General features: G+C 43.7%; 1 protein-coding gene across 8 annotated transcripts in view; it reads right to left on the reverse strand.

Moving 5' to 3' along the window:
* Positions 1 to 18,117, reverse strand: part of CADPS2 (calcium dependent secretion activator 2) — a 320,439-nt gene extending 302,322 nt beyond the window's left edge. For 4 of the 8 annotated variants that reach the window (XM_063323280.1, XM_063323282.1, XM_063323276.1 and 1 more), the window contains exon 1: positions 17,651 to 18,116. In XM_063323280.1, coding sequence (XP_063179350.1) covers positions 17,651 to 17,980 — 330 coding nt within the window. In that variant the 5' untranslated portion in view covers positions 17,981 to 18,116. Of the gene's footprint in view, positions 1 to 17,650 lie in introns of all 8 variants that reach the window. The other 4 variants (XM_063323281.1, XM_063323279.1, XM_063323278.1 and 1 more) reach the window with 2 other exon arrangements.
* Between the last annotated feature and the right edge of the window lie 1,062 nt (positions 18,118 to 19,179).

The following is a 19,179-nucleotide window of genomic DNA, read 5'->3' on the forward strand; positions in this document are numbered from 1 at the left end:
TCTTTCCTTTCATCATATTTAAACACGGGGAGAAGCCGCAGCTGTCTCCTCCAAACACCCATTTTAATCCAGTGAGAACCCACTGATCAGCTGCAGTTTATATTCAGGGTTTACTTTCTGTCCTCAGGCCTTTCATTTAAGTTCACACAGAGGAAGAAACCCTACCTTACCTTGAAATAAACTCACCCCTAAGCTCTTTCCAGGTAGTTTTATAATGGGTTTAGGATACAGCTGAACTGTAGCTTTCTGCTTATGAATGGTGTGGTAAACTGTAGAAAGAAAAGGCAGTGTCTTCAGGTGTCTTTTTAAACCTCCAATGAGTTAACTTGACTGAGGTACCCGGTCAACCCATCCATGTCTAAAGTGACACCAAAGGCTTACTCAAACTAGTAGGAATGGAAAACCCACATATTTTTTTTCTTCCCCAGAACACTGCATAATCAAGAGGCTGGGGTTTTGTTTGTTTTTTCTAACGTGCACTTGCTTTAAAGGGAATTTTTCTAACAATTCAGTTTTGGAAAAAAGAAATTGGACTAACCTTGTCACATACAATTATCAAGTACCCTTCCCTCTCGGATCACCAGGAGGAGATGAGCGACAGATCTGTAGATGCTCAGCACAGGCCTTTCTCATTTAAGTCAGGAGTAAATTCTTATCTTTTATCCTGCAAAAGCTGCTTAAGAAGATTTCAGTACACACTGTGCTGGTAATTTATGTATCTAACCAAAAGCAACAGAACAGGATTCCTGATCTCCATCTCTCCCACTGTCACAGAAAAAAAATGGCTTGGTGATTAGGAACATGTCAGAGAAACAGAGCTGACACTCTTGCATAGCTATTGCATAGTGAATTGGGGAGGGTGGAAGGGGTGGCGGGTGTCTGCTATTCTGGAGATGCAATTTCCTTTCCAAACTTCAGATAAAAATCAACTTTCAATATTTCTGTTATTTTCAAAGTGACGGTGGAGGACCAATACTTAGCTATCCTTCGTGTTTTGCACAGGGGGCATAACAATGAACGACTGAAGCATACAGAAATCAGAGCTCTCAGAGGGAGAGACCGAGCTTATTCCTTTCTCCAGCTCCCAGTTCTGCACTCTTTTACTGAGTTAATTTTACAACATGCCTCTTTTCCCCTTTCTAAAACTGTTCTTTCCTCTGGTGCAAAGGACCAGGCAACACAATCCTGAACCGAAAGAAAAGACACGCATGCTGTTCTGTAAAACCCACTATAGTTGAAGAGTAAGAGAAGCGGAAGAGCCTCGTGCTGAATGAGGTTTGTTTAACTTTGTGCAAGTAAACCTCACAGGCACAAGAACCAGAGTTTCCAAGTGATTCACAAGGTCCCTAGCACAAGTGCGAGCGCTGTTCCCAAGAAGCACAAAAATAATGAGTGATCTTCAGAATAACTCACAGCATGTTCTTTGCAGCAGCTTTTCCAAAAAATTGTAATTACTTAAAAGCGCTGAGTAGGAGTAAGACAGACAGGCCAAGGCTCCTTGCAACTTTCCAATGTTGGGAGATGCCCAAATTACAGCACTACGGGTGGGATAAAAGATTAAGTAGACCCAGAAGTCACACATTGTTGTGCTCTACTCAACCACAAAGTTGTGGTGTCAAAGGAAGTTAGAAAGGAAGCGTGAATCTATGCCTATCTATGCCTTTTGTTGCACAGAAAGCCAACGTATATATGTGTCAGTGGGTTTGAAAACAAAAACATTGACTCAAGTATGCCGGATAATATTTTAGAGGGAAGAATTAACTCCAAACACGGCGGCATAATTGCACCATTATACATGTTGTCTGCTATGAGCATTCAAGTCATATGGCGAAAGTATAGTAAAACTTCACAAGTCTAGACGCATCCTGTAGAGAAATCGGCACGTCCTGACCATTTAACCTCCTACAGTCAATGAAAAGCTTGACCCAACAGATGTTTGTTAAACTCTGCTCTGCAGCGTGCCAAATGTGGCCAGGGCAGAATGCCAGAAACAGCCTTTTTAGAAGCTTATTGACGACCTGCAACTCAGGACTTTTGATAGCACTTGGGCTAAAAGCGAATTAAAAGGAAGGCACACAGCAATGCTGCAACTGAATGCACATGAATTGTGCCACTGAACAGTCTTTGTTCTTTATCACTGCCAGCACTTAATTATTTTGAGAGCTTGCTGATATGCATGGTTATTGAACATAAATCCAGTCTCAGCAGTTTGTATTTTGTCAGAAAGATCTTTTTAGCCTGGAAACTGAGAAGTGATAATTTATTCTCTACTTCAAGGAATTAAGAGGAGTTAGTCAATTCAGTTATCTAGACTGAAGAGTTGAGCAGCCTGAATGAGGCAGCATGGAAGTTCTTCAGAAGAAGAGTTTGAAGGTTGTCCAGCATCGCCCAGAGAAACCTCCTTCCCAAAGAAGGGCACCAGGTCTCTATATTCAGAAGAGCATAGACTCCTCAGGAGAAGGATATAAAAATAAGGTTAGAATCAGGCTAACAGGAAAATGTGTGTCCCAGAATGGGAAGGATTAGCAATACAAAGTCACAGATTTGCCAGAATTATTTAGAAGATGATAAAATAAAGTAATCCGTTTACTATTTACCCTTGCTTTCTGGCTTAAAGAATGCTGTAGATCTTATCTAGAGCACAGTTAAGCAGCTGAGATACTGCTACAAAGGGCAAGGAAAAAATCCATAATAACATGAGGGTAAGTGTTAAAGAAGAAATAGCAGGCCTCAGGAAAGGTAGCTGCAAAGTTCTGGAGGGCTGTACCTGCAAATTAAACATAAATGCAAGATTCCCATACTTGTTATGACAGAGAGAACAGGAACAAGACATTGTAATCTTCTGGTTTTGAAGACTGATACTGAAATTCAAGGCTGGGATGCACTAGCAGACAGAGCGGATAAAAAAAAACCATACTGGAACACACAGCCAGCGTGGGAGCTGCGGGAACAGCAACGGGGTGAAATTCAGCATCCCACACTTCAGGCCAGGACTCACAAGAACTTCTGTGAGATTTTCATTCTCCTTGGCTGCTCTGAGCTGAAGGCTCAGATGTGCTGCCTCAGCGCAGCCCAGGCACCGTGCTAACGCGGCAGGAGAAGGAGGGTGCATTAATTCCAGCTGCAAAACACACAGAGAGAGGCCGTTAGGATAATCAGAGAAGGAGAGAGCCTGAGGGATGATTCAGCGCTTGGATTGTTTCATATAGCAGAACAAGACACCATCCTCTTAAATCCTTCAGGAGGGAAAAGCTGTTATTTTAACTGAAGGGCAGAGCTGACAGAACAGCAAGCGGGTATAAAACAAACTGCAAATGCATTCAGTTGGGAAACAGAAGTCTTAAGACTATTCGAGTGATGAAAAACAGTGGGGATATCTACTAACTGAAGTTTTACCTGCACATAAAAGAGATAACTGGTCATGGTTTTGGATATGAGACTGCCTCATCCCAGGAGGTCCCTTCCCATTTGGTGTAAAACTACGATGCACAGTAACTTGTTTGTGTGTTGAAGACGTTCATCAGCTTTGCAGTAATTTTGCAAGATAAGCTTTCCATCACACAGCAAAGCTGTAATTTCATTCAGCCATGATATATGCCAGGGTGCTTACCAGGTGTACCAGAGGCACGGCAGCTTTGTTAGCCTAGCTTACCGCATGTTCTGTCAAAAGCAAAGCATTTAATTAAACAGGTATCACTAAAGCCACAAATATGACAGCAGAGCTGTTTGGCAGTAGCGGTGCTATTCCCTGGTAACTATTTTGTGATTCAGAAAGAATCTTCTGAACTGGCAGGTGGATAAAATACCTTTTTTAACACCAGAACTAATGAGGGGAAACATACAGATATCCTATCGGTGCCACCTTTCCGAAAAAGCCCTTATTTTGGTTTACTATGTTGTATGCACACAATTTGCGAACTAACACATGAAACTGCTTAGAAGCTACTGCACGAGAAACAGTGTCCCTAACTCCACCTACCCCAAAGCATCCACAAGTTTATGACACCTCCTAAAAAAAAAATAATAAATAAATTCCACCACATCCTTTCTTTAAAACCATATTAGTTTAATCCATTCTGATTTTTCTTAGTCTTCTGTGCTGATTGCACAAATTTATTTACTTGCTATAGAAAAAAAAAAATAATCAATTTTTTTTTCAATGTTTTATTTCACTTAAAATTATTAGGCTTAAAATTAGCAAGCAACTTAGAAGCATTGTGATACAGTTTCACAATTTTTATAGTACCCTAAGTTCTTTTTTTTTTTTCCTTATTCATATAAATGGCTGTAGTGAATAAATATTCCCCGACACCTGCCTTAAACACGCAAATGTGCATACTGTCCAAGGATGGCTTCAGTCCATTGATAAAACAATCTAGTTTCTCACTCTGGATCTTTCACCCTTTTTGAAAGAAAAAGTTAGAGGCTACTTATCTTCTTCTGATGTTATTATGCAATTCTGCCCATTTTCCAGGCTCTCCAGCATTATAGATTGAAATGGATTTGCACGGCTGACCATCGGTATTGCTCAGAGCTGGAACATCTCACACCTCTTTACTCAGTCTCTCAGTCTACTTATCACTCCGGCTCTTCTAATCGGAATGCATTACCCCATCTATCTTATTAGCACTGAAGCAACGTGATTCTGATCACCGATATGAAGAAGCTGTTCCACTCTAACCACATTGCTATTACAAATAAAATGGGCCAACTTATTTCCATCCCCCGCATAAGAGTGGCTTAGGACAGCTGTACTGGTTGCTCTGTAGCCTCACTAAAGTCAGAGTGAGAAAAAAAGTTAAAAGAGCTATCTGCACAGTTGTGCAGCGCAGGGGGGTAATTTATTTCTTTTTTTTGCCCTTTTTTTTTTTAATCACACAATCAGGATAGTTGTTTCCCTGTTGGAACTAATTATTTTTCTACTGTAGGCAAAAAAAATACAAATTGAACCAAATTAGGAAAATAAATTACCTTTCACACTGAGAACACATATGCTATGTTTCCATCCAGAGCAAGTTTCTGCAGCCAAGCTATAAACCCATCCTCAAATACAAAAACAAATCAGATATTTAAGCCTTATGCCTATAAGACTTAAAGAGCAGAAACAGAAAAGTAGAAATTCAGTGTACTGATTCCAACAGGGCACGCTCTGAGCTAGCCCTAGGGAATCAGATCAACTCGGAAAGCTCAATATTAATAAAAACTAAAACATCTACTGTTAACAGAAACCATAGGAACATCTTTGCTTCCTTATCGCAAGGTTCAGGAGTCTCATTTTACATGAAGTAACTACCAAATTGAGCCAAGGCAGAAATATAGGTCTGCATGGTTTGGGGTGTTGGGTTTGTTGTTCTGGTTTGAGGGGGTGGGGGCCAGTGGGTGTTGTTTGTTTTTAAAGAAAGCAAATGGCAATTTTCAATTTTTACAACAATAAACAGAAAAGATGACTCTGAAAAAGTAGCAGTATCAAGTGACTTGTATTCAGTATTTTATGCTCAATGTGTAACCTCTTTAAAACAGGTTAGATCATAACATGCTACAGAGCGCTCATTCTACTCCCCTCCTATCAGTATCTATAGCTTTTTTCCCCCTGCCCCTCTCATGCATACACACAGACACACACAAAATATGCATATAACCATACATATGTGTATTTTTCACATGTCATAGGGAATGTGGCAGAACCATGGGATGTGGGGAAGTGGGGATGTGCCCCCAGCAGCAGGACCCCGCTGGCAGGGTCACACAGCGCGGTCACGGTCTCACTTCAGGCATACACAGGTCGATTGTTTCCCCCTTCCAATGTACAAATGCAGTCAGAGTTACAACACACAACCTTATGGGACTAAAGAGATACCGATCAATTTATTGACTCCCCCAGAACAAGTAAAAGATGCTATGGAAGATATGGATATTTCAGTTCTGGGTCTGCTCCCTCTGTGAACAAGAATCCCATGTAAAAGGGGGCTCTCTGTAATGGTCACACATCGATCAGCGAGAATTAAACATAATGCCTGTCTGGAGGGACATCATACAGCAGTGGGTTGGTCTCACAGCCTAATGACTTAAAGGCACCCATGTCCCTTTGGGTTGCCTCCATGCTCACCCCAGCGCTTCGGGGCACCTCCAGCCTCTCACCTCAGCCTCCAGCAGATGCTTAGAAGCAGCATAGGAAATTACACATAGGGTTTGATGCTTCCAAGCATTTATAGTTTTGATATTCCTAATATAAACTTCTATAAACATGTCAAAGTAATTGAGGACCAGGGCTATTAAAAACATTTCAAGTTTAGAAATTAAGGAGTGCATAATTAGACAGGAACACCCAAACAGGTGCCTGTATAAAACTTAACCCCTGATTAGCTCCTTTAAAGAACTGCTTAGGACCAAACCCCTTCATTAATCAGGCTGGATTTTTTTTTTTTTTTGCAAGGAAGATAAATCTTTAAACTTTCAATTTTTGTTCTGTCAGATATAATTTTCAGATTGTTATTTGTTCAAGAACCTAGAAAAGATAAATCACAGTCCATTTGGCGGCCCATAGACTTGACAGCGAACAGTTGCCACACACACAGAGGCTACTAATCAACACAGAGAGGATGCTACCCAAGGGCACTAAAGACCTCACTCAACTGTACGAGCAGCAGACTACTGCAAAGCCAACTACTAAAAGAAAATACAGTATGTCAGCGTATTTCATAACCAGGTTCTATTGAAGTCATACATAAAACAAATTGAAAAGAGTATTTCACATTAAAACAGAAATATTATTCCTATTCTCGGTGTCATTCTGCCCCCATTAATCCCTACCCTCAGCCCTAGAAAGCGTAAGCACACCGACCTCTTGCAAATCAGTTCAGGTCTATCTGCGGGATTAGATTCAGTGGATGGCTCAGGGTGTCACAATATTTTCCAAGGGCACTTTATTTGCTGTCTGAAGATACTCTTGAAAACGATTTCTCAGTCATTAATTATGCATTCTATTTCTTATAATCAGTTCTTTTAATTAGTATCCCAGGCAGCTTTGCTGAGGATCCCACACTTTTAGTAATTAGGGGCAGTTTGTTGCCCCTAATTAACTTCAGACATAGCAAGACTCTTATTACTTTGTTACTTCAGCTGTTTTTATGTTTGCATTGCATATTCTGTCCTGCTTTACTGGCTTAGAAAGGAGACTGCCCTGTTGTGCTATTTATATCATTTAGGTTCCACCTCTCTTTCTTGACTCTGCGTTAGTTGCTGTATTTTTAATCTCTCTGACTCTCTCTGAAGTCACATCCACGCTGGCAAGCAGCGTCACACCAGAAAAGTGCATCTGTCCAGTGAAACAGTTCATGCTGGGGACCTAACACCCACCCTAAATGCATTTCAGGAGGCTTTCCCTCAGTCCGGTTGCACAGACTTAACATGCTCCCGCAACGTAACTTCTGGTTTAGCTTTGCCCCCCCCCAGCCATATCCATGCGATCCAAACCAGAACTCTGCAAGTGGGACACGGAGGGTGACTTTAAAGCACACTCCTGATCCGAGCTAAAATGGTGATGCAGATGATGATGTTGTCACTGATGAAGTGCATTATGTTTGGGGATGGTCTTACTTTCTAAGAGAGTCTCAATTATCTCAGCAGAACATACTGCCGCAGCCACTGGACAGTAGCCATGACCACGGCAAGTAGCCATGACCACAGCACAACACCAGCAGGCATGGATTAGCAAAATACAGCAGATTTAGAAATAGGTTTTTATAATACGGGAAGAACTCTGCCAGCCTGTACAGTCTCCGTCCCTTGCGTGCTGCTCTGCGTAATTAAGTGCACTTGTAACAGATACAGCTTGTAATACAGCAAAAGGGTCGTGTATGGAGGCTTTGGCCAGTTTACTGATTTTATCACATCTCTGTGACCTCTTGAAGGCAGTTTCAGACTGAGTTCTGACTAACAGCTGTAGTTAGCAAATTAATGTGTTAATAATCTATTAGAGTTGAAATATCCAGCACACAAAACGGCTAGCGGTTTAGTGACAATCTGAACAATTCTGTTGCCATTTTAAATAAATAGTACTTCTCATTCTTATACAATGCTTTTCATCTCCAGACAGCAAGTTGTATTAAAGTCACAGAAAGACTGTTGTAATCCATTTGCTTCAATGCCAACTTTGAGAACCAGCCAAGCAAAGACCACCGATAACACCCAGCCCTGTTCACAGTGTACCGCCCTCCTGCCCTGAGATTTAGAAAGTAAAAAGGTCTTAAAAATTCCCCCCCTCCCCGGCCTGTGGGAGGTAGGGGCAAAGAGGGGACAAACGAATCGTCATCTCACTGTGACAGCGGTGTTTGAATGAGAGCTGGGCACAAAAATTCCTACATAATCTGATACTAGGGGGTGACTGATCTGAAGATTAAGTAGATCACCTTCAGATTGCACGGTTAAGAATGACATTTCCTTTTCAGCAACACATAGGCAAAATGCATGTATATACACACAGGCTGCCAGGTGTTGTAATTCTCAATTACCTTTATAGGATGTTTATTTTTTTTATATTCCAAGTGGCAAAACAGAAGGCTTATACACACAAAACATAGCTAGTCATTTTCTAACATATATTATCAGGGAAAAAGGCCTGGAAGCATTAAGTAAGTGTACCTGAAACCTCGGATGGCAGGGAAAGACAATTTTAAGAGCTGGCCTTAGAAATGTCAAGGCATGTTTTTATAGTAGTTGATTTTGGGAGCCAAAGCACGCTGAAAAGAACCCCAACCCGTATAAACGAGATTGGCAGAATTTGTATCGCAGTATATTTAAGCTAAAATGCTTCTAATTACTTCATAACCATGTACTAGCACACACAGAACCTCCACCGTTTGTAGCATATATGTGGTTACGAGAATGATATCGTATTTGGTCTTAAGTTACCACAAGCTGAATCTAAGTGTCCATTCAGGCAAATCCTCCAACTCTGCAAGTGGAAGATTACTAAAAAAAAAAAAAAAATAATTCTAATGGAGTTTGTTAACTTCTATATCCAAATAATACTGCTATTTGTTGTTCTTCAGTGGCCAGTGGTAAGAGACTGAAAAATCCTCTGCCTTTTAATGACATTATAGGAAGGAAGAAAGAATAAGAGGGGAACTGATTGCTAAGATAATTTAATATCAGATCTATACCAAATAAACACTTCTTTATTTTTATTTCTTTTCTTTGCTTATGCTCCATCCATAAGGAGATCAAAAATAAAAAAAAAAAAACCCAAACCGGTCAATATTAATATTTTAACAGTAATGCATATTTCATGTATTAAACAGTTGGAATGGTGAAACATTCGTAGAACTCTTCTGAACAAGAAAGAGCCGTCAGGACTACAGGACTACTACAAGGCCTCAGAATGCATGATCTGGAAATATATGAAGGAACGTATAAGCAACAGGCTCCCCGGAAAAAGACAGCAAGGAAAATATTCAGCATAGACTGCCTGGAGGTGGGGTGGTGTTGGGGTTTTTTCGTTTGTTTTGGTTGGGTTTTTTTAAATAGAACTCACAAATTCACCATGAGAAATACCTAAACACATAAAACAACTGCAGCCTTCTGCAGGAAAAAAAATCTGAGACCATGAAAACACTGTTTTCCCCAATGCACTATATCCTACCGCTCTGATTTCCACGGACTCTGAGCACCAAGTTTCTCACCAACTTTTTGTCCTTGCTATTCTGTGTTACACTGACACGGATACTGAGACTTTTTCCCAGCTTAACCCTTATCTCTTTTTCTTAGCCCAATACCTTTCTTGCAAACTTTTATCCCCAAGATATTCCTCCTTCAATTCTGTTTCATACTGAAAAGCTTAACTCTCATGACCAGTGGATTTCTCTGCTACAAATTCATTCCTCTTAACTTTGTCACTGTCCTTGCTGTTCCTCTGCTCCAAAATTAATTCAGTTCCACGTACTTTCTCAATACCTTCAACTCAGTCCATGAAACTCTCTGTCGCTGATTTAGAATTCTCCCCTAATCTTTGTGGATGTACACCATCTCTTTGGAGATCTCATTTACACACTGTCTGAGCTTTGTCTTTTCTACCATGTCCTTGTCTGTGGCCCAAACAAGTCTACTCAAAGGACTATCCCAAGGATGACTTTTGTGTGCGTCTACGCTATCGCTCAGAGAATCCCTCCCGCGCTTTCATTAAACAGAAGCTGCAGGCCTCTATTTCCAAAAATCCCACAGCCAAGACATTTGAACATAAATGAATAATTAATGCATGAGAGAAAAATGGAAACACAGCTGGAGAAAAACTCTTGTACAATCACCTGTTGTTCTTCTAATTTTTCTTCATCAGGTGAAAGAAGTTAAAGAAGTACTCTCTGTAGCTCTGTTCATTCTTTACAATGCTGTTAATTAATGCTTTTCCTCTTCCTGACAGGAAAAACACTCAAGAACATTCTTAAACTCATGCATACAAGTAATCACACTTGAAGAGAAGCATATGCTTTATCTCCTCACTGCAAAATAAATAACCAGAAATAAATTCTTTTGGGCAAGTACCGTCAACTTCTAGAGAATTTTAAACACAAAATGTAAAGCCTTCAATGCTTATGACTGTGAAAATAACCTTCAAAATGCAAACCCAAGCTGATGCCGCCTGGTACCCACATGCAAACACTCTGCCTCTCCTGCTGCTCAGAGTTTCCCCCCACACAGCAACAAACTGAAAACTGCCTTTTCACAGCTGCTATTCTGAAACCTGGGGGAATCAGCTGCAACGCGCGAGAACTGGGCCGCTGTCAGCTCGGTGCCAGCACTTCTAGGCAGAAGCGGGCACTGGAGATAGGCACCAGGCGAAGGGAACAGGAGTTCAGCAGATGCTGTTCCTCGCCCTGCCTCCCCTCCTCAGCAGCAATAGCTAAAAACCAAGGAGAAGTCTGAGCAGCAGACCTGCACGTGCCACAACGTGCCGCAAGAGGAGTAAGATGGAAAGAAAAACAGGCGGCATCTTTGCAACTACTGTGCCAAACAAACTATATGAAAAGAGACTTAAAGATTAGAAAGTTTGAAACCCTCAGAGGCTGGCAGCCAGCTCAGACAGAGTAATATACTAACTGGGGCTCAGTACAACTAAATATAGGACAGGAGTCAAGGCACAGAGACTAGCACCCCAACACACAGCCCTCAATCAGGAGAGGAGGGCCAAGCGCTCCGCCAGAACAAGACGCATCATCCCATCTTCCCCCACAGACACCTCTTGGGTTGATAAATGGGAAGCAAGTTTTGTCCCTGAGCTATTAGCTTCCCAGTTCTAGCAAGCATACAAATAAAAGGGAAGCAGCAGGAGAGAGGGATGTGTTAAGCTAGCGAAGTAGGAGACATCTACGCCACAAAAAAGAAACAAGGATAGCAGAAAAGTAGAACACAAATACAGAGGTACACTGGAAAAGCGAAACAATATATACCAAAAGCAACTTCAGGATGATATTCACCAATATTAAAAAGAAATGGTGCGGAGACAGAAAGAGACAAAACAGGTCTAATAAGCAGCAGGCAAATGGAGAGCTGACTGGTTAGTGGTGTCCCCAAACATGAACTTGTGACAACAGGTGTGCATGGGGAAGGAAGGGGGGAAGTGGCAAATTTTACAGAAAATACATCATTCAGTGAATAGTCAACTAGCAACCAAGTATTTTCTGATGTGGCAATATTCTACAGTTAAAGACAGTACAGGGTAATGAATATTTTGATATACTGCCTCCCTCCAGATGCAGGGAAAGGAATACTGTTTGGAGGCGAAAATAATATTTTCACTAGCTTTGTTCTTCTATGGCAGCAATGAGTATGTTTCTCAGATGACGTGAGAGAAAGTTTTAAGGACAAGGGGAGCTGATTTGGTATTTCTGCTTCTCTGTCACCAATTACCAGTGGTTCAGGTACACAAAATATAATGAGAGAAAAACAACTGCCTGCAAAGGGTGAAGAATGCAAGGCGGCCCAGCCAGCCAGTTCCCCCACACCGTGCCTGCAGAGACGGAAACAGTCAACTGATTCTTCAAACTCCCTTCCTGTCAGCTCCCCTGTAGAAAAAACTAATTAAATAGTCTTCCCCTAGCACTTTAAATGGGGTATTCGCCAACAGAGTTAACACACTTGTCAAACTGCGTGAGTGACAGAAAGAAAGAAACAACCTGAGCTCACTCATTCAGAAAAAAAATTTAAAATTGTCCCCTCAAAGAATAATTAAAAATTAAACAAATTTCAAAGGCAAGTATGGGTAAAATAGGCAGGGAAAACAAAGCAAGCAAGCAAACGAGACTAATGAATTTTTCAGCACAGTAACCTTTGCAGACTGTCCCTACATGTCCCCTTCATTACACAGCTGTCTGCCCAACCCTCATTTTCCCAGCCCATTGCCTAGCTTTTTGGCCAAGCCACAGTGATCAATGCTGAGCTGGCTGGAGCTGCGGAGCAGTTTAAGATTAAAACAAAACTCTGACGGATTGTCATTTCTGAAGTGGCACTGGTAACTAGAAAGCTCTGCTTCTCTCATCACCCTTCAGCATTTCTTCAACCGTGGGTGACTCAGTTGCCCATCATGAGCAACTTTCCTACTGCAAACAAGAACAACTTCTTCCCCAAAGAGAAAGTTCTGATCGGGGTAAAAAGATCTGCTTGCCAATAATCTTGTCTCAACACATATAGAGCTGTGTAGGCCATCACCTTAATGGGCTTTGACAGGATTTACCAAAATACTCTACACTGACTTGACTGAAAACAAAATACACACGGCTTAGAGCACCGTGACAAGGTGTTATCGGGGTGTTTGTGATGGGTAGAAACAAAGAGGTGAATAAACCTGATTTAAAATTATTTTCTAAAACACTTCACAAAAAAAATGCAATTTATAAAGGAAATATTGAAGGTAAGAATGGAAGACGTCTTCCTAGAAAGCTGTTTAGCAGAATTTTGACCAGATGGCCAAGTTTTACAGCTAAGATCTTCCTCTGAAATACGTCTAGAGTTTCTGACAACAATGGCTTTGGAGGTACCCTCCTTGCTACCTTAGCAGTGGGGAAAACAGTATCTGATGAAGGAGGTTCAGAAGCCAAGAGACAATTTTTCTTTCACAAAACATGCTCAGCCAACAAGCAGATACACATCATCAGATCAAAAGCAAGGAAAAGTGGGGCTTGGGGCAGGTGAAATAAAGACATTGAGAATAAATCTGTGCTCCAGAGAATTAAGTCTAGCCCTATAACCAACATTTTCCTGATGAAGTCATTTAGTGGACACGTATCATTACAAACCTCTCCCTTAGAGGTAAAATCCAAGAAACAGGAAAGAACAAACTCATGGAGTTCAGATGAAAATAAATTACTGAACAGTACCACTCCATCTTTTGAGTATTAACTAGAATTCAATGGTTTCGATATACTCATGATTGAACAGGTGGAGAGAAGAAACAGAAGGCAAACAGGTCGGCGTGCATTCAGGAAGTAAACTCATTTAGTTATGATTTCTAAACAGCCAGCTCAATTACTTCTGCTACTTATCACCTATGAAAGCAAGACTTGAATTATCAGCTTTGATGTTGTAAGCCTTTCATCCACTAGGAAATCTTGTTTAGCATAGAAGTGTTACTTCTCCCCCAATCCTGGGCTTCTACTGCGTGACCACTCAACTACTAAAGCAAAAGTCAAAATGCTGAGGAAGGAAAAAACCTGGCTGAACACCTTCTTTGTTCGCGTAGTAGTGCGAAGCACTTCACTGTCCCTTCCTCCCCCAGGAACCTTTAACTCTGATTCACCTCCCAGACACAGAACCCGCCTTTGGCACACACTCCCTGAGTAACACCGAGTATGTACATACGTACAAGTGTACAACCGGTTAGTATAAACCACGGTTACCCGGGTCATCGTCTAACCACTGGCTCGGCGTGCCTTCACATACACCACTCTCCCTTGATGGAAGACAGCCACACGGGGAATGCATTTCTTTTCACCGCCTAAATACCATTCTGAGGACAAATTCAATCTGCTGGTTTGAGATTTGGTTTGGCTGGGGTGGGAGAAGGAAGAGGAGTGGGATTAGTTAACTCTTCTCTTCTCTTTTGCTGGACTAGAAAGGAAGAGGAGTGGAGAGGCAGAAAAAAAAGGATGCTGAAATATGCTCTAGAGAACTCATCAAAAAAAGTGGAAACTACAAAAAAAAAAGTGACAAAAGTCTTTTTAAACCAGGGGCAGACAAACCTGGCTTGATAAAAGCACCGCATGTAATGCATTGATGCATTAATATTGCTCTATAAGTATGGAAAATACATGACCAAGTGTCCATAAATATCTACTGAAAATATGCTACTATGTACATATTAGTTCTGCTCTGCAGAACTAACTCCATCTTTGTCAGGATCTGCTACCTCACCTTGAAAAATCACGCCATGCTTCAGTTCCACATCTCCAATATTAGCTTATTCTTCCTTCTCCACCATGAACCTACCAGTAACCAAAGTAAGACAGCGTGTAATAGCAGGTCACCAACTAACTCTGAACAGTTAAAGAAGAGCACTTTTACCACATACCCTACAGATTAAAAAAAGAAATACAGCCAGATTATAAAAGTATGTGTTTCAGCACATTGCTAAATTACATTGAATTTGGCATTAAGAGCAAGTTAGGGGAGTTGACGGACTCGGGTGAATTATCATAGCTCTTCTTTTTTTTCTTCAAGTTTGATTTTTTTTTTAATTAATCTTATCTATCACAATAGAGCCGAGCTAATCTTACTTAGTGAGAAGAAAGAAGGATGAGAAAGGACAACAGAGGAGTGAAACGCTGCCTGCATTTAAAATTCTTTACATTGCTTAGTGTAACTCAGTCCATTAAGTATGATGGTTTCAAGATACCGTATAGTACATTTTAATCTGATACTGAAGCAGGAACATAAGAAGCCAGTCATATTGTAAACTACTTCCTCACTGATGTTACAACGCAACTGAGGATATTTGATATGTGAATTCCGTCTCATTCCCTTACTAGATAATATGTTCCACATTAAAAAAAGAATTCCACATAAAAAAAAAAAACAAAACTCTGCAATATTTGCTCAGCAATATGCCAAATGAACTGGCAGAACAAATTACTTCTGCTCTCAAGCAGGGTGGATACTATTCTCAGGTTATCAGAAAGGCTGCTGGTGCACAAGCATTACGACGAGCGCACAACCAGCGACAGGCAGACCGGGCTGGGAGCTGGCACCACAGAGCATCATAGGTTCTGGTTGGAAACCATACCTTGGATCACTTCTCCACTGACGATGGACAGGCCCCGCGGTAGTTAACGGCTCCAGTTAAATAACACAGGTAAGCAATCTCAGCCCAGCTCGCAACGGACAGCCAGCCACCTAACAGAAGTCAGGTGTGAAGCAAAAGAGTAAGAGATTAAGGGACAGTGCACATCTGTATCATATCTTGGCAGTGAGAAAATTCATCCAGGAAATAAGAGGGATTTCCACCCTGTGGAGTATGAGTCCAGCTATCACACATCCAAAAGCGTCTTAGTGGAGGACACAAAAGAGGGCTCTTTAGTAGGGCTCTCAGCGATTCTGAACCATCAAAGCAGGTTTTATGAGCTCTCAAAACTCAGGACCAGTTCCGCTACCCTATATTCAGTAATTCATTGGAATATATCAAATTGTCAAATAAGAGGAAGGGCGTTTATGTGCATTTCATTACTTCTAGAGAGAAATACAACTCCTAGAAATAATTATTTTTTATATCTTATTTAAAAACACTAGTTCCTGACCAGCAAAAGACAAATCATCCTTGTTCTGCAGCTAAATTCCTAAACATGACAAAAGTCTCTTTCAACAGATAGTAGTTAAACCAGAAGTCCGAGTTCCCTTAAAAACAGCAACTACCAAGAGTAACATTTAATTTTAGGTATCATCAAGTCAATTCTGTCAATCAGTCTGTTCATTGCTCATGTTGAATCCACAACTGTTGGATTTCTGTATTTGTTGCACATCGGTAATCTCTTTTCACACATCTTATTAATAAAAATAACTAATGCTGTAGTTATTTTTAAAATGCAGTTCCTGTACTTAGTGACTGAGATCAGTGAGAACTTCTACACGTTCAGCATCTTCTGACGTTGATGGCCACCAGTTGTAACTTGGAAGCTGGTTAGGAAAATTTCATCAAGAGGAGGGCAATGCAGCACTGGAGCAGGTCACGCAGATGGGCTGTGGGGTCGCATCTTCGGAGGCTTTTGAATCTCCTGCTTGAACCTAGACTGATGTCAACACCACATCAGGTCAGCTTTGGCTTTGTCCAGTGGGAAGTCACACTTAGACGACCTCCAGATGTCCCTTCAAAATATCATTTCTATGATGACTCTTTTGGAGGGGTGGGGAGTCCTCAGTGGAGCGGTGAAAATTCTCATTTTGCCAGATTTTCTCTGGCTTCCTGCTTACAAGATGTCTTTATGCAGGCTTCACAGTTTAAGTACCTAACACTTAATAAAAACAAAATGTTCTTCCAGAAATAATCTTATTATTAGTGCCACGTTAACTTGTCAGAGAATTCGCTAAGCATAAATTCCCTATAGCAGGCATAACTCAGACACCCCAAAACATTTAGTACTGGATTTTATAAACCGTTAGAGATATGGAAGCACCAAGATCACAAAAAGTCAAGTGGAACTGAATTCTTTTTTGTGTGAATTCTCTTTTGATGTGAAAGCATTTTTTTGTTTGTTTGTTTCTTTTCTGGTTTGATTTGGGTTGGTTTGTTTTACAGAACTGAAAGTAAAAAAAAAAAAAAAAAAAAAAGATACACAGATTTTTTAGACCAAACATTTCAAGAGCTGAGCTTTTAAGTGGTTATCTGGAAATGCAGTGCCTTGGTTCAAAACTTTAAGTATTCTACCTATTCAATAACTCAAAAGTAACAGAGAATAAGCACCGTTACAGCATAAATACCTACCACATACCTGCCAATTCTCAGGAGCTCGTCTCTGATGTACAAGATGCAGAGAATAATTTTGGTCAGCCTTCATTAGAAGGCCACTCTCACCACAAACACGCATGTTAATTGTTTCTCTGTACAGTGGCACCTCACTTAATAATTAATGAAACAAAATAGTTTTCCCGTTCACCTCTGTGAAATCGCTCGCGTTGGGCACAGATGGTCAGAATACGGTTTGCAGGAGGCACCTCTGGGAGGTTTAACTCCATCCCTCAGGCAGCGAGCGCCGGGAAGCGGGAACATCCCTCCCTCCCTCCCACCGCGGAGCGCCCCGCCGCGCCGCCGCCCGCGCTCCCTGTCCCCTCCGCACCGCGACTTCCAGCGCGGCCCTAAGAACTTAAAAAAAAAACACTTCGCAGACCTCCCCCCCCGCCGGTGACGGATGGATTTCTAGGCAATCCTGCCCGGTTGGAGAAGCCGCGCTGAAAGCCCAGCTTTGCGACACCTTGCTGGAAGGCTGCCGGGGCGGCGGGGGCTCCCCCCGTCCTGCCCAGCGGCCGCCCCAACCTGTTGCGGGCCGGAGCCCGGCGGCGGCGGGACCTGCGGGCGGGGACGGGACGGGACGGGACGAGACGGCCAGGGGGGGCGGCGGGGCAGGACTGCAGCGGGTTTGCGGGGGGGGTGGGGCGGGTACGGCGGGGGTCTCACCTTCTGCTGCCGGCGGGCCATGTCGGTGGGCTGCTTGGCGTTGAAGGGGTGGGCGATGCACCTGGCGATGAAGACATAGAGCTGCAGCCGGAGCCGCTTCTCACGCTCCTCTCGCTGCAGGCGCTCCTGCTCCTCCCGGCCCTCGCTCAGCACCGAGGGGCTGGGGCTGGCCGCCCGCGCCCCACCGGCCTCCCTGCCCCGCGGCTCCCGGGGCGGCGGCGGCAGCGAGCGCGGCGAGCCACCGCCTGCCGCCGCCAGCAGCAGCAGGTCCCGCCGCTCCTCTTCCAGCACCTCATCGGACTCCTCCTCGCTGGAGGAAGGGTCCAGCATCGCGCTCGGCGGGCGCGCCCCGCGGCCGGGCGCGGAGCGAGGAGGGGAGCGGCGCTCACCTTTCCGGACACGTCGAGTTTACACACGGACTGTTTCCGACCGGAGCGGCGGGCGGCGGGAGGGAGCGGAGGGGCGGGGAGGGGAGGCGGGGTTTGGGAAGGGGCGGGGGTCGAGCCTGGGTTGCCGTGGGAATTGCTCCGAGCGGCTCCCGGCGGAGGCGGAGGCGGGGCCGGGGCTGGGCTGACACCTCCGCCCGCCCCGCCGGGGCAGGGGGCAGCGGGCCCGCAGGTGGCCGGGCTGGGCGAGCAGCTACCCCGGCTCGGCTCGGCTGCCCTGCTCCCAGCCAGAAGGGCAGCTGCTGGCCGGGAAAGCCCTTGGCCCCCGCGCAGCAGCTCGGGGTCCTGGCGGCGGTTGTCCCGGCTGCGTTCCGCCCCGCGTCCCGGCGCCACCGTGGGAGAAACCCGCCCGCCGCTCTCCGGCCGGCTCAGACACACGGGGGGCGTTCCGTGCTGGGAGGGGAGAGCGGTGAGCTCTGTCCTGCCGCCCCCCCGGCTCGACACGGCACGGCTGGGCTCGCCGGCATCCTCTGCCGTACGGGGGGGGGCAAAAAACAGGCGTCTCAAATGGCCCCACAAAAAAGAAGCCGCCGAAACCATGCCTTTCCGAGATGGGAGCGAGCTGATGCTGAAGCGTGCGGGGCTCTGGCAGGATACCTCTGTTGGGAGCCTGCGGCCACAAATAGGTAGTTCACATCTCTCTGAAATCGTTGTTCCAAGCTGTCTGCGGATCCAGCCAGGTTCATATTCACAATGATTATCTTCACAGTTAAGGCTGAGAGAAACATATGAAAGCCTACCACCATCACTCCCTAAAATGAAATAAAAAAAATTCACCACGTGAAATCTACTTTTCTGGAGTCTGATTAGGGTCCCCTGGAAAGGCAGTGCCGGGGAGGGAAGGCGCATCAGATTTCACGTGGATCAACACGTCCTTCTCTTGCTCCGGGGAGCAGGGAGGACGTGGGAACTACTGAATGGGGAAGGACCAGGGGTCAGGAGGACAAAGGCTGGAGGGGCGGACTGGCCCGGGGAAAGGCAGTGTCCCTGTATGCTGCTTTAAAATGATGGCAGCGGAGGCTCTGCACACACAGCTCTAGGCCCCTCCTCATTAGCAGTGGCAAGTTTTCGAAGCCCTGAATG

The sequence above is a fragment of the Chroicocephalus ridibundus genome, chromosome 1 (genome assembly GCF_963924245.1).
Source record: "Chroicocephalus ridibundus chromosome 1, bChrRid1.1, whole genome shotgun sequence".
NCBI lineage: Eukaryota > Metazoa > Chordata > Aves > Charadriiformes > Laridae > Chroicocephalus > Chroicocephalus ridibundus.